This window comes from Aphanomyces astaci (assembly GCF_000520075.1).
Source record: "Aphanomyces astaci strain APO3 unplaced genomic scaffold supercont1.5, whole genome shotgun sequence".
NCBI lineage: Eukaryota > Oomycota > Saprolegniomycetes > Saprolegniales > Verrucalvaceae > Aphanomyces > Aphanomyces astaci.
Window position 1 is genome coordinate 1,691,829 of NW_009798268.1, and position 12,348 is coordinate 1,704,176.

General features: G+C 49.0%; 4 protein-coding genes across 4 annotated transcripts; 2 read left to right on the forward strand and 2 right to left on the reverse strand.

Annotated features, from left to right (window-relative positions):
* Positions 1 to 5,655: 5,655 nt before the first annotated feature.
* On the forward strand, positions 5,656 to 6,124 carry H257_03283 (hypothetical protein; the record flags this gene model as incomplete). Its single annotated transcript, XM_009827291.1, has 2 exons — positions 5,656 to 5,708; positions 5,755 to 6,124. The coding sequence occupies 2 exons, from the start codon at positions 5,656 to 5,658 to the stop codon at positions 6,122 to 6,124; spliced, it is 423 nt and encodes a 140-aa protein (XP_009825593.1).
* Positions 6,125 to 7,936: 1,812 nt separating this feature from the next.
* On the reverse strand, positions 7,937 to 8,284 carry H257_03284 (hypothetical protein; the record flags this gene model as incomplete). The annotated part of the gene is made up of 2 exons (XM_009827292.1): positions 7,937 to 8,030; positions 8,172 to 8,284. 2 exons carry the CDS (start codon positions 8,282 to 8,284, stop codon positions 7,937 to 7,939), a joined length of 207 nt encoding a protein of 68 aa, XP_009825594.1.
* Positions 8,285 to 8,321: 37 nt separating this feature from the next.
* On the forward strand, positions 8,322 to 8,939 carry H257_03285 (hypothetical protein; the record flags this gene model as incomplete). Its single annotated transcript, XM_009827293.1, has 2 exons — positions 8,322 to 8,369; positions 8,454 to 8,939. The coding sequence occupies 2 exons, from the start codon at positions 8,322 to 8,324 to the stop codon at positions 8,937 to 8,939; spliced, it is 534 nt and encodes a 177-aa protein (XP_009825595.1).
* Positions 8,940 to 10,539: 1,600 nt separating this feature from the next.
* On the reverse strand, positions 10,540 to 11,488 carry H257_03286 (hypothetical protein). Its single transcript, XM_009827294.1, has one exon. The coding sequence runs from the start codon at positions 11,443 to 11,445 to the stop codon at positions 10,579 to 10,581; it is 867 nt and encodes a 288-aa protein (XP_009825596.1). The 5' UTR covers positions 11,446 to 11,488; the 3' UTR covers positions 10,540 to 10,578.
* Between the last annotated feature and the right edge of the window lie 860 nt (positions 11,489 to 12,348).

Consider the following 12,348-nt stretch of genomic DNA (forward strand, 5'->3'; position numbering starts at 1 on the left):
GCACGCCGCACGCCAATCGAGCTTGGTCGTAAACTGACGTCAACAGTGACGTCTGTTCTGATTGGTCGATAACCCTATGACGCCACTGGAGTGACGTCGTTACATTCTCCCCTGGTTATCGACTTCGCCGCTTGTATCTTCGCTCGCAGATCTTGAACCAGGCGCTTGAAATGGGAAACATGTTTGATGTCCCGCTCAAGTTCCCAGGTCGCTTCGTAATCGGGCAAGCCATGCCACTTGACGAGGTACTCTTTCTTGCGGTTGAACTGCCGTTGCTTCAGCAGCTCTTCGACGATGAAGACTTCGTGGCCACTGTCGTCCAAAAGCATTGGAGTCGCTTTGGGTATGGGTCGGTTGGTAAACCGATCCGTTTGGCCGGGACACTCTTTCAGTCGATCGACATTGAAGACGTTGTGAAGACTCTTCATGCTCATTGGCAACTCCAACTTGATAGCATTCGGGTTGATTACTTGTATGATCTTAAAGGGACCAATGAACTTCGGTACTATCTTTGGTTTCTCATCCTTGTTCACCAACTTCGCATGCTTGATGGGGACGTTTCGTGTCGCTAGCATTACAAACTCCCCTTTGCGAAACTCCAATTTTGCTTTTTGTCGTAGTAGCTCTTTTGACGAGCCTGTGCTTTGTCAAGGTTTTCAAGTGCCATCTTGACTAATGCTTTACGTTGCTCGGAAAAGTTCTTCGCGTACTCATTCAAAGTTTCAACTTGATTAAGAATGGGGTTACGCAACTTTCTGCCCGTGTCCACTTCGAATGGAATGAGTCCTGTCGACGCTTGAATCAATCCTTGGTGCGCATACTCAATGGTGCCGAGGTGCTCTGACCAGTCATGTCCGAGGTAACTGACTTGGCAGCGCAAGGCATCTTCGAGTGTCCGATTTTGGCGCTCTGTGGCTCCATCACTCTGCGCTCTTCCTGCAGTCGTCATGAAGTGCTTGACTCCCATGATTTTCATGAGCTCCTGCCAAAACTGGCTGGTGAACTTGGAGTCACGATCACTGATAATGACCGCCGGTAGGCCATGGTGCCGCACTATTGTGTCGAAGAACTCCTTGGCCACTTGAGGAGCATCGACAGTCGACGTCGTAGCACAGTACTTGGGTCGTTTGGACGTCTTGTCCACGCACGTCATGATCGCATCCTTGCCATTGGATACAGGCAAGCCCGTGATCCAGTCGATGGAAACCGTGTGCCAACACTCATCTGGCGACTTAATGGGAATCATCTTGCCGTTGGCTTTGGCATTGCTTGTCTTGTAGCGTGCACAGGTTTCGCAAGTAGCGACGTAGAGCTTGACGTCGTCCTCAAGTCCCACCCAATAGTACCATTGTGCAATGTGAAGTTGCGTTCGACGCACACCTGGATGCGCCGTTATGCTGGTGTCATGACTCTGCGAAATGATCTCGCCTTTCAAGTAGTCGTCGTTCGGCACACACAACTTCCAAACTTGGTCTTTCGACTTAACGAAATAGAGTCCATCATTCATTACGAACTTATTGTCGTTGGCAAACTCCTTCGTCTTCTCGTACGCCTTCAGGAACCGTTCTTTCAGGTTCGAGTCCATCTTCACCATGCTGTACGATATTTCTTCCGCGTGATGGATGACGAGTTGTTGAGGAACTTCGACCTCGACACTACCAACGCACTCCTCCCCCGGGGAAGGCAAGTCCGTCAACAACTGCAATGTGCAGACATCCATGCACTTGAAGGCCGCGACGCGTATCGTCCACTCATGAACACGATGATAGCGGTCGTAACATGAAGAATCGCTGTGATGCACTGTGCCAGTGTTGATGTGAATGTCAGCGCGTGGAGGGCGCGACAATGCATCTGCAACCACGTTCGTCTTGCCTGGACGATGGTGCAACGTGAAGTCAAAACTACTGAAAAAATCCAACCAACGTGTTAACTTTGGCGTTAAGATTGGAGTCTTCAGAAACCAGTGACAAGTCGAATTGTCGGTGAACACGTCGAAGTGAGATCCATAGACGTAGGGTCTCCACTTGGTCAGTGCCAGCTTGATGGCATACAGCTCCTTTTCATGAGCAGGCCAGTTGCGTTCTGCGTCGCCAAACTTCTTCGAGAGGAAAGCGATTGGGCGATCATCGCCTTCGGCATCCCGCTGTGAGAGCACTGCACCACAACAGTAGCCCGAGGCATCCGTGGTGATCATGAACGGCTTGTCAAAGTCAGGCAGTTGCAACACTGGAGCCTGTTGCAACGCCGCCTTGATGACGAGAAACGCTTTGTCATGCTGCGCTGTCCACTGCCATGGGACATTGTCCTTCGCAAGCTCACTCACTCACTGATCGGCAACACCAACTTGGCGTAGTTGGCGATGAACTTGCGGTAATACCCTGCCATACCCAGGAAACTCATCAGCTCCTTGCGATTCGTGGGAGTAGCCCACTTCTCAATCGCGCGCACTTTGCTTGCGTCAACTTGCAGGCCATCAGCAGAGATGGTGTGGCCCAGAAAGTCAACCTTGTCCACAGCAAACGCACACTTCTCAAGCCGCGCATACAGTTTTTCCTTGCGCAGGACTTCTAAGACAATGCGCAAATGTTGGGTGTGTTCCTCCATAGACTTGGAGTAAATGCAAATGTCACCCAAGTACACAACGACAAATGGGAACTTGTCGAAAAGTGAACGCATGAGGCGTGACCAAATTCCTGACATCCCAGCCATTCCCATCAGGGCAACGCACCACTGCAATATCTCCTTGTGCGTGCGAAATGCCATGTACTTGCGTGCATGTGGAATCACAAGCATTTGATGGTACCCGGACGCAAGGTCGATCTTTGTAAGGACCACGCATCCAAACATCTTGTTGAACAGGTCCTCGATGTTGGGTAATGGGATCTTGGGGATTTCCGACTGGGAGTTGACATGCCTGTAGTCAAGAACCCAACGGATTGGCGTGTTTGCCGTTGCCGTCTTCAACCACATTTGACGTGACGGCATCTTCCCGTTCTCATCCTTTTTGGGGACACCAAAGATGTTGGAAACCCAATCACTCGTGGACAACTCAACCCATCCTTTAGCCTTCAGCTTATCTACGAACTTGTCCAGTGACTCCTGTTCGACCTTTGCGAGTCGAAATGGTGCGCGATTCTGAGGCTTTGCGTCCGGCTTCAACTTCAAATCAAACTGCACCCCACGTTCCGGTGGCAACCCATCCGGGAGCTCCTTCGGAAAGACGTCTTTGAACTCGTCGAGTACAGCTTTGATCTCAGCTGGGTACTCAGGTTGCGCTTGGACATGGCAAAGCTTCATGATCCATCCTGGTGGTTCAGCAGCCGACGCATTGACATCCACGACCTCGTCAACCGACACGATGTTGTGCTTGCGCCAATCGATGACTGGATTGTTCTTCTTGAACCATGTTTGGCCCAGGATGACGTCAAACGCTTTATCCTTCAAGTCCCATTCCGTGAGCTGCGTGTCATGAAACGTGAACGTGCCAATCTGCACCGTTTCCTTCAATTCGCGCGTCTCTGTCAGTGGTGACATCAGTCCATCGTAGCCCGAGATGCGAACAGCCTTGGAGCGAATGACATTTTTGCCCAACCCGACTCGACAAAGCGAATTCGTTGCTCCCGAGTCAATAAGAATGTTCACGACTTTTCCATTTATTACGCCAAACTTTTTCATCAATGGCGCTCTGCCGCTCTCCGGACTTCGCCCGACTTGCGCTTTCGACACCGCAACGCCTTCAGCACCGTTTTCTTCCATGGCGCCAAACGTGATGTACTCCACATCTTGGTCGCTTGGTGCTTCTTCGACTTCTAGGTTGTTTTGCTTGCCTGGAGGTCCATCACCCGAGATCTTCTTCTTCGGCTTTTGGCACGCAGCCGCAAAGTGCCCAAAACCTTGGCAATTGAAGCAGCGCAACTTGCTGCGGTCCTTCTTCCGGGCTTTGCGAACGTTGATGTTGTCGACCTCCATGTCCGCCGACTCGTTCGACTCTGGAGGAGCAGGATGTGGATCCTTTCTCGTCATGACGCTGCGACAACGACACCACATGTGCCCGCTCGTACTCCAGAGCTACCTTGATCGCACTCGTCAACGTCTTGCACTGCCGGTACTTCACTTCCTCCCGGGTTTTGAGCTTTAAACCACGGCTAAAAAACGTCACTTTGTCCAACTGACATCTCTTGAACGTCTGTGCACACTCTGCGGAACTTCTCCACGTACTCGAATAAGTCCCTGCACGAGCGCTGCTGAAGTGTGAACAAGCGATCCCGCAAGCGCTCTTGGAGATCATCAGGCTCGAATTCCTCACGCAGTGCTTGTTCGAAGTCGACAAGAGTCCTGAAGCCACCATTGACTCGCCGTGAAGCCAATTCCTGGTACCAAGCCGCAGCCTGTCCTTGGAGGTTCGCCACAACCATCGCAAGACAGCGCGCTTCGACCACTTCGTTTTGCTCGTAGTTCAAGTTCTTTGCCATGAAAAAGGTCTTCACACGGTGAATGTACAGCCCAATGCTTTCATTAAGGTGCCCATGGTATGCAGGCATAGACAGTCCTTCTACTCGTCGTTCCGTGTCCCGTTGCTGTTCGACCGGTTGTTGGCTCGCTAGTTGGTTCATTGCATCCTGCAACTGTTGATGTAAAATCAACTGCTGCTCTTGATGCGCGTGCTGGTCCCTCATCATCTCCGTGTGCGTCTGTGCTTGAGCTTCAAGCAGCTGATTGATCATCTTCTGCTGCTGCTCCATCGCACCCATCATACGCACAAACGCTTCCTCCATATTTTAGAAAAAGAAGCACTTGATTAAGGATTAGCAAAACATTCGCCCAATTCTTCTGTTCGCTGAGCTTCGGTTTCTTCTCAACAACCGGAACCGGTTTTGGCAAAAATGCGCAGTTGATTTCTTCTGCCAAAAAACTCGACGCAACTGCCAAATTTGTCTGGACTTCAACGATTTTGTCCAAAACGCACTTAATCCGGATACTTCCGACTGTCCCGTTAAGTCGGACCAGATCCCGCTTGAAACGCTCGTTGACTCGCTGGGTTGCTTGGAGCTTCTCGATGAGGCTCTTTCTTATCGCGTCCAAATTCTCAACGTCAGGCTCGTCGAGATAATGGATAGTCTTAAACGAAACTAGACGGTCAGGTACTTGATTAGCCTTTCGCTTAAGATCGTTTCGCTCGCGCTTGATTTCGCGCCCACTCACAACCGCTTCTTTCGCCGCCTTCTTGAGCTTCTTTTCCGCCGTCGCCTTGTTCTTGCCCATAAAATGGGGGTCCGGTCACAATAAACTTCACAACCAACAAATGTCTTTATTAGCTGTCGACTCAACCTCTACCGACCCTGATGCCGTATACTAAGGAGAGTGCCGTCGTAATAAAAGAGCACCTGAACGATCACTAACTCAACACTAGCCGCCGTGAAAGGTCGCAACTGAACCTTCGCGTGAGCTAGATAGAGTAACCTTACCACCTACGAGCTATGCCCCTCGGAGTAAGTCCTTGTTGTCAACCATGAGTGCTAGCAACTGTAGGGAGTTGATAACGCAGAGGGAATTGTAAACTGATTGATTGGTGTTATCTACATGCATGACTTCTCTGACAATACTATATCTAATGCTATATATACGTGCGCTCTGCAGAACGAACTTCTAGTGTCCATGGCCGAGCACGCCGCACGTCAATCGAGCTTGGTCGTAAACTTACCTCAACAGTGACGTCTGTTCTCATTAATCGATAACCCTATGATGCCACTGAAGTGACGTCGCTACAGACACCAACTTGAAGCTGAACGGCCAACCTGTGGACACGCCAAAGTTCGACGTGCCTCTCCATAAGATTACCGCGGAGTACAGGTACACCATGAACCAAATCGTGTTTCGGGCCGTTATTTTGCAAAACCCGCTTTTTGACGGCCTGTTTGACGCCTCCAAGAACTTTGCCATCGGGATGGTCATCGGACACGAAATCACCCACGGGTTCGACAACTACGGCCGCAAGTTGGATGGCGACGGAAACTTGAACCCGTGCCATGGTGGTCGAACGCCACCAAAACTGCGTTCACAGTCAATACGAAATCCCAGTGCATTAGCGACCACTATGCCAACTTTGTCGTCAAGAGCTAAGTGACTGGCGCTGTGTTGGGCAACATCAGCGGCTAGATCTCTTTGGGTGAAACCATTGCGGACAACGGGGGGCTCAAGACCAGTTTCCGCGCGTACCACGAGTACTTGAAGAAGCTCCCGTCGCAGTAAAATAACGCATACTAGTAAAACATAAATAGTTAGGGGTTTTATGATAATGTATTTCCGAGAATTGAAAAAAATATGCATTATGTATTTTGAGTCGATTTGATAATGCATAAAAAATAATTTTTCACATAAAAAATAATTTTTCACATACAGTGCGGGAATAAATGTTAAGACATTCGGTAATTTGGACATTTCCTATGTATTGCCGAACGTATTGCCACTAAAAATAGATCCATCGATTGCCAACAACTAGCTCTACTAGGTGGAACTCCCGATAGGAGCTGTCTTATCCTTTACACTGGTATAGCCACTGGGTAGCCTTTTCGGTGTGGGAAGAAAAAATAAGACATTCCACTCATCGCCCTCTAAAGTGCAAAGTACTATACCAATCGACCCAGGAACTCAGGCATCGATAGTATTTCTCTTCTTCACGACCCTCACGCACGCAGAATGGCCCGACCATTGCAGCGCGCCTCAAATATGCGAAAAAGCACCTGGAGTCCCCCCCCGACTGGGCCAAGATCATTTGGTCTGATGAGAAGAAATTCAACTTGGACGGCCCTGACCTTATGCAATGCTACTGGCGTGACCTCCGTTTCGACCTTCTTCTCTCGCAAGTTTGGGGGACGAAGTGTCATGGTTTGGGCGGCATTTACTGCTGATGGGGCGAGCGAGATTGCGTTTCTGGAAGGCAACCAGAACTCTGCCAAGTAGATTTGGATCCTCGAGGACTACCTGTTCCCTTTTGCCCACTTCTTGTACGGGAACGAATTCGTCTTTATGCAAGATGGAGCCTCGATCCACCGATCGAAAGAGACCGACCACATTGCTTAGCAGCCAGTCATTAGCACATCTGTTCGTTTGTAAGGCCCGGTTTGATGTTATTAATCATCGCTACGTACAATGTGGGAGGTTCGCACTCTCTTCGATGCTCTAGTCGTTGACTTCCCCAGCTTTGAGTATTCCATTGGTACAAAATATCATGAGTTGTATAAATGAAATATTTGAAGTAGACTTAGAATATTGTTGTCAACCCAAATTTTGAAAATGCTGTCACGAAGCTTCAACGTGGCCGCACGCTCACTCGGCCTGGTAAGTTGGTCGTTGCTGTACTGCGAAGCAACTACGGCGCGGATGATGCCTCGGACGAACAGGCTAGATTTGCAAAGAGCGTTGAAACTCGATGGAGCTGATGCCTATAATCGCAATGTTACACGATCGGATGAGTTCTTACTTCACCTGGTTGACAGAAACCTTCGTCGTCGCATCTTGGTTGGTGATTTGGTCGACAATCTTGCTCCATGGAAGCGCACTTTTCTTCGAAACAAGAAACCGTTTTATTGTTTTTATCATGGCGTGAATAGAATTTTTAAAATCTACACATCAAAACGATGTTATGTGATGTTATATTTGGAAGCAAATATGGTTAACAAAGTTGGTTAACTTGGATGTTATATTTGAGACAACCACTTTTAAAGCCACACAACATGAGCCAATGTAAACTGACCAGCCCGAGACTAAATCTACGTGTTCACAATAATTATCTCTACATAATGATGTATCATAGAGGTCACTATAAGCTAAATTCATTGAGTAATTTACTTACAAAGTAGGCTTGATGGTCGGCCTTACGGATTTGCCGAGGAAGTGTCTCCCGCATCACCGTTTCCCGCACGGTCAAGTCGTCCAGCTACGCCACCGTCGACACGCACAGCTTAACGTAGATCTCCCCCAGGTCCTCATATGCTTCTTGGTACGCCTGTTTGGGCTTGTGGTGAACCGAGCTGTCGAGTTCAGTTTGCAGGTTCGGGTGCATGCATACTTAAGACATGTCGCAGCAGGCTCAACATAGTCAAATACAGTACAGCATGCAATCTTTATAATAATTCCCATTCAATATATACTGATGGCCAACAAAGGCAGACCTTGCTGGAGGAGCGCCGCGCGTCATTCGTACAGCGAGGCTGCTCATCTGCTTCTGAGGCGGCGCGTTTTCCGCCGTCCTCGACAGCACGTTGTTCGTGGCGGGCGTGAGCATTCTACACGTGCTACTGCATGCCGCATTCATGCCCGTCATGAGTGCCACGGAAATCCCCCAGCTCATGGTCGGGTTTGGCTCGTCGGTCGTGGCGCTGTTCATGCAATTGGGCGGGGCATCTACACCAAGGCCGCGAAGTCGCCGCCGATATCGTCGGTAAGTTCGTTAGGGCATCCCCGAAGACGACCAGCGCAACCCGTCGGTGATTGCTGACATGGTTGGGGACATGGCCGTCGACTGCGTCGGGAGCAGCGCCGACGTTTTGTTTGAGAGCGTCGCGGCTGAGATCATCGGCGCCATTTCCCTCGCCAAGGAAGGCGCGATCGAGTCCCCCGTGTCGTTTGTGTTCTTCCCCGTGGTCGTGCACGCTTTCGACATTGTCGTGTCCTTCATCGGCATCTTGTGCGTGACCGAGCCCGGACCAACCGAGTCGGACACGATGACCACGCTCCAACACAGGTACTCGATCAAATTCTTGTTGGCGCTGGCGGGGTTCGGCCTGTCCACGCGGTGGCTGCTTTTCGTGTCTGCCGCGCCCGGCGCGTGGTTGCACTTTCCCTCAACACTGGTGACCTGTTTTCTCTCTTATGGCAGTGGCATCACGACGATGTTGGCAGTTCTATACTGTAATGAAGCTCCACGTAGCAGTACGTAATGCGAAAGCACACGACTTTCGCGTCATCATATACTTCCAGCGCACCCGCTACGCTATAAATGTTAACGAGTTCGGGCTATAATGGAATGCGACGGGTCTTAGTTGATGTTTGTAAATGCACTCATTTTAATTATTCTATGTAAATATTGATGTACAGTATTATTGGCAATCACTGATCAAGAAATTTGTAAGTGAACAAGAGGTCTATTATCACTTTCACAGTCCCTGTTCGTCCCGCGCATACGTATAAGTGTGGCGGGTGGGGAAAATGCAACTTATCGCTGGAATCAGCATAAGTTTCTCATTTATCCGAACAATATCCGTATAAAGCCTAACATGAATTTCAGATATCCGGATTGCAAAAAATATCACCTCCATTTTTTGCCAAAACTTGTGCCTCCTGAATAAACCTGTGTACTTCGTAATTGGACATGAAGTACAGTATCGCATTATACATGTATACATGTAGATGAATACACCACAATGCCAACCATGGTCACACAAACGATTGAACGCGTTGAATAGATAGTTAAATTAGACCGGGTTCAGATTAGGCTGGCGACTTGGGGGTTTCGATCTCCAAGATGACCACTGTGTCCGCGGTGGATTCTCTTCGTTGACGCCGGAGGTCGTTGGCACGCTTCGTTTGCCATGCGCCGTACACCATGAGCAAGATCACAATCGCGACCAAAGCGATGATCAACGCCCGCACTCCAACCATGTCAGTGCCAATGGCCAAACTTCGCAAGTGGGTAGTAAGCATGTGTTGAGGCCTGGTGTCGTGTTGCCGGAATTTGATCAAATGAACATCACGTGGGCCGATGGAGCTGAAAACGATGTGGCGTCTAATGCTTTCCAAGCTCTGTGGGAATTCGTTGCGGCACGAATACCATGTTTTTCTTGCAGATGAACCACGCATCCCGCCCGACGGGTTGGATTGGGTCGAATTATTATGACAAGCAAAGGCCATTGGCTGGAAACGGTTGCATGTGATGTGGCATATTAGATTCATGAATGATCACGCTACAGATGGCAATTGTCGCATGTGGAGGCTGCTGATAGGATTCTTAAGTTGGAAGATCGAGGGTGTACAGGCTGTATCGTGAACGCAAGAGCCATCCCCACACACTCTGTTTAATGGTGCCTTAATGCCTTCGTGGTGGTGCATACTACCTGGAGTAAGCACGAATGTGGCCTATTGGTTGGATAGCTTGGGTGGTACTACTCCGGAGTACCCAGGTAGTACTGTAGTAAGCTTAGTACTACTTGGGTTTGAGATGATGCCTGCCTCGTCTCGTGCCAGATCTGGGATGGCTAGGGTGGGGGAAACTACCGGTAACGATGACGTTATGCATTTTTCTACCCTACTAGTATCTTGACGGATCATTAACGGTGTTACTGCATATTGAATCAAGTCTACAGTACCGGTACGACCAGATATATATGCAGTTTGGGCGAAATATATTGGCGATTCGGTGAAATATACGGGAGGTTGGTGGAAATACATACAGTATATAGTGAAAAAATGCTGAAATTAATCGCAAGTTGGTGTAGTATAGTCCTAACGTTTGTGTTAAAACTACTACGTACTCTTAATGGTCTCCGGAGAATTCGAAATAATCTCAATATTGCGTCCATATTATTCTCGATACGGTACCAGCGTGGATATTGTGGACTCAGGATTCATGAAGAACAAGTGAAAGGTCGCGACGACTACTATGACAACATGCACGAGGGCACACCCAACATCCAATGCTTGGGATTCTGGCAATCGCATCGTCAGGTATTTCGGCGTCGGGAGGACCCAACCCAGTGCTGCACTTGTCCAGCACACAGTCGAGGCAACGAGGGTGTCTGCTTGACCAAACCAGAGGCTGGCAGACGCGCCATTTGCGGTGGCCAGTCCAGCCATGAGTCCCAAACTTGCGGGTTCGAGGACGAGGTATCGTAGCGTGTCAAACGGAGGCAGGGTCATCATCACAAGTCTGTAGCAGGCGTGCGCTAGGACCCACGACAAGGGCGATGCATTGAAGAGGAAGTAACCATCTTGGTACGACACAGTTGCCCAGTGTACGCTTTGCATTTCACGCAAGAGCCAAAGCACAAGGCTAATGCATGCCACGCGATGGGTCACGCCTCGAAGGGTGCTCCCGGCGGACACAAACCCCATCATGGCGATGTTACCCACCACCGCGGCATTGATATAGATCGAGAACCAAGCCAGATTCGACGCTTGTGTCTCGGGCGAGAGCTGCCCGAAAGCGACCACAGAGCCCATGCCCAGGGGCCAGATGCACACGAACTTGGCAAACACAGCCACAGTATCGCCGGAACGGCTGTGCGATGAAAGAAAACGGCTGATTTCAGCCACGGAAGTGGTCCCAATCACGACCAGAAGCAACGAAGGACTGAGGATGAGTGTGGCGAAGACGGCGAGAATGCTGACTGCAAACACGGCGTTGATGCTCACCACTGACTGTGACGCTTGCTGCACCACTGCCTTCATCGTCACCACGTTGTCCGTTCTTGAATACAACGGTGACTGGATTTGTTGGCAGCACAAAAAAATGATCTTTTGAAAGGTATGTATGTACCAGTGCTTATTGTGCTTTCGAGTGAAATTTCGTGTTGTGGCGTGGTTTCTCGTTGGAATTTAAATCGATTTAATTGGCTACCTCAGATGACCTCAAAATTATTAGCTAATCAAAACTTCTCTATGAAATTCAACCAATCAGTTCGATTGTGGATCGGTTTGGTCGGCGCGATTCGATTGCACCCCTCCCCAAATTTGTATCAAATCGCCAATACTCTATTGTCCTTTTACCCAAAAATTTGGACTTTTGTGCTGATTCGCGAAATCTATCGATCAATTCTTTGTACTGACTTTTGGTATGTAAAAAGCATCCAAGGTAACACTAATTTCAGTCGCACACTAGTTCACTGTTGATCTGGTCGAAGAGAGGATGTGATTGGCCACTTGATTCATATTCTGGGTTTGGATTGGTCGATCGATTGTCTGCCGATTTGGTGCTGTTCATTCACTGTCAATTGAGCACTCCACTCCAATTTCGAATCGACTTTACAATATGTGAGTGAATTCATAATAAACTTCCAAACTTCGCATGGTTTGTCTAATCAATATTGAATCACCCTGGAGTTCTGATTGGTTGAATATACTTGTCCTTGCTGTAAGAGCCAATACACTGGTAGTCCACGAAATATAATGAGTGAATTCGACGTTCCCACGAAAACTAAATGCCGATGTCGCGAAATATAATGAATCTCCACGAATCTTTTTACATGGGATTCCACGAAATTTACCAGATATTTTTCGAAATTAACCGCAAAAAGGTGTAACGTAGATGGCCAGTTTATGGTGCACGATGGTTAGAGTGTAGAGCTGTTAACT

Coding starts and splice junctions, on each gene's coding strand:
- H257_03286 (XM_009827294.1), bottom strand. CDS start 11,445: ATGAAGGCAGTGGTGCAGCAAGCGTCACAGTCAGTGGTGAGCATCAAC.